The sequence below is a fragment of the Echinops telfairi genome, unplaced genomic scaffold, assembly GCF_000313985.2.
Source record: "Echinops telfairi isolate 266 unplaced genomic scaffold, ASM31398v2 ScPeMD7_9;HRSCAF=40, whole genome shotgun sequence".
NCBI lineage: Eukaryota > Metazoa > Chordata > Mammalia > Afrosoricida > Tenrecidae > Echinops > Echinops telfairi.
The window spans coordinates 28,350,324-28,351,335 of record NW_022103906.1 but is presented as its reverse complement, the minus strand read 5'-3'; the positions used below and the strand labels follow the sequence as shown (position 1 = coordinate 28,351,335).

Genomic DNA, 1,012 nt, shown 5'->3' with positions numbered 1-1,012 from the left:
TGTGCTTTCTCCTGACAGGTGGGTTCGACTTGGACATCAAAGGCTGGGGCGGAGAGGACGTGCACCTCTACCGCAAGTACCTGCACAGCAACCTCATTGTGGTGCGCACGCCCGTGCGGGGCCTCTTCCACCTCTGGCACGAGAAGCGCTGCGTGGACGAGCTGACCCCTGAGCAGTACAAGATGTGCATGCAGTCCAAGGCCATGAACGAGGCCTCCCACGGGCAGCTGGGCATGCTGGTCTTCAGGCACGAGATCGAGGCCCACCTTCGCAAGCAGAAGCAGAAGACAGGCAGCACAAAGACTTGAACTCCCAGGGAGGGGCTTGGGGAGACTTATTTCCCTTTCCTTTTGCAATTACCGAAAGACAGACTGCAATGAGGAAAAGATTTGCCGTAAGGGGCAACAGAAGAATTGAACTGGTTGGTTGAGGAGATGAGAGAGGAGCAACACCATTCTCCGTTCTCGCTCTCTCTGCACGCAGTCAGCTGTGCGCAGCAGAAACGGAATCTCCCACTTGGCCTGCAGAAGTGGCCCGCGGGCAGCCTGGGCAGTGACTTGACAAAGGCAGGGTGACGGCAAGGTTGTGAGCGGGCAGTGTGCTGCTTCCAGCTAAGTGAGATCTAGTGCCTACCACGCTCTCTGAAATACTCATGAGTTAAGACCAGTAATGAAAGGCAAGCACACACCCCTACACACCACCCCCCACCCGTCCCACATGAATGATTAGGTCAGACATTTCCAGGAGGCCTGTGAGATGTGGAGATTCACTCGTTGAAGTCCTTGTGAGTCTTTGGAACAAAACCAAATGGGCCAACGGGGAAGAAACCATCAATACTGTGCCATTCCCCCGGAAGATTCACCAAAAGTGATCTGGCTTTCTCCCCCCCCTTTCTTTCTTTTCCCTTTGGACTTGTAACGATCTTTGCTGGCTGATTTGGTTTAAACATGCCCGTTGCATTTTGCAGGCAAGGTCCACTCTGCTGATTTAAGTGCCAGTTTGCAGCCCTTCC

The 1,012-nt window shown here is 54.1% G+C and overlaps 1 protein-coding gene across 1 annotated transcript in view; it reads left to right on the top strand.

Annotated features, from left to right (window-relative positions):
- CSGALNACT1 (chondroitin sulfate N-acetylgalactosaminyltransferase 1) overlaps positions 1-1,006 on the top strand; it is a 219,466-nt gene extending 218,460 nt beyond the window's left edge. The window contains exon 8 of the mRNA XM_045286851.1: positions 9-1,006. Coding sequence (XP_045142786.1) covers positions 9-308 — 300 coding nt within the window. The 3' untranslated portion in view covers positions 309-1,006. The remainder of the gene's footprint in view (positions 1-8) is intronic.
- The last annotated feature ends 6 nt before the right edge of the window (positions 1,007-1,012 follow it).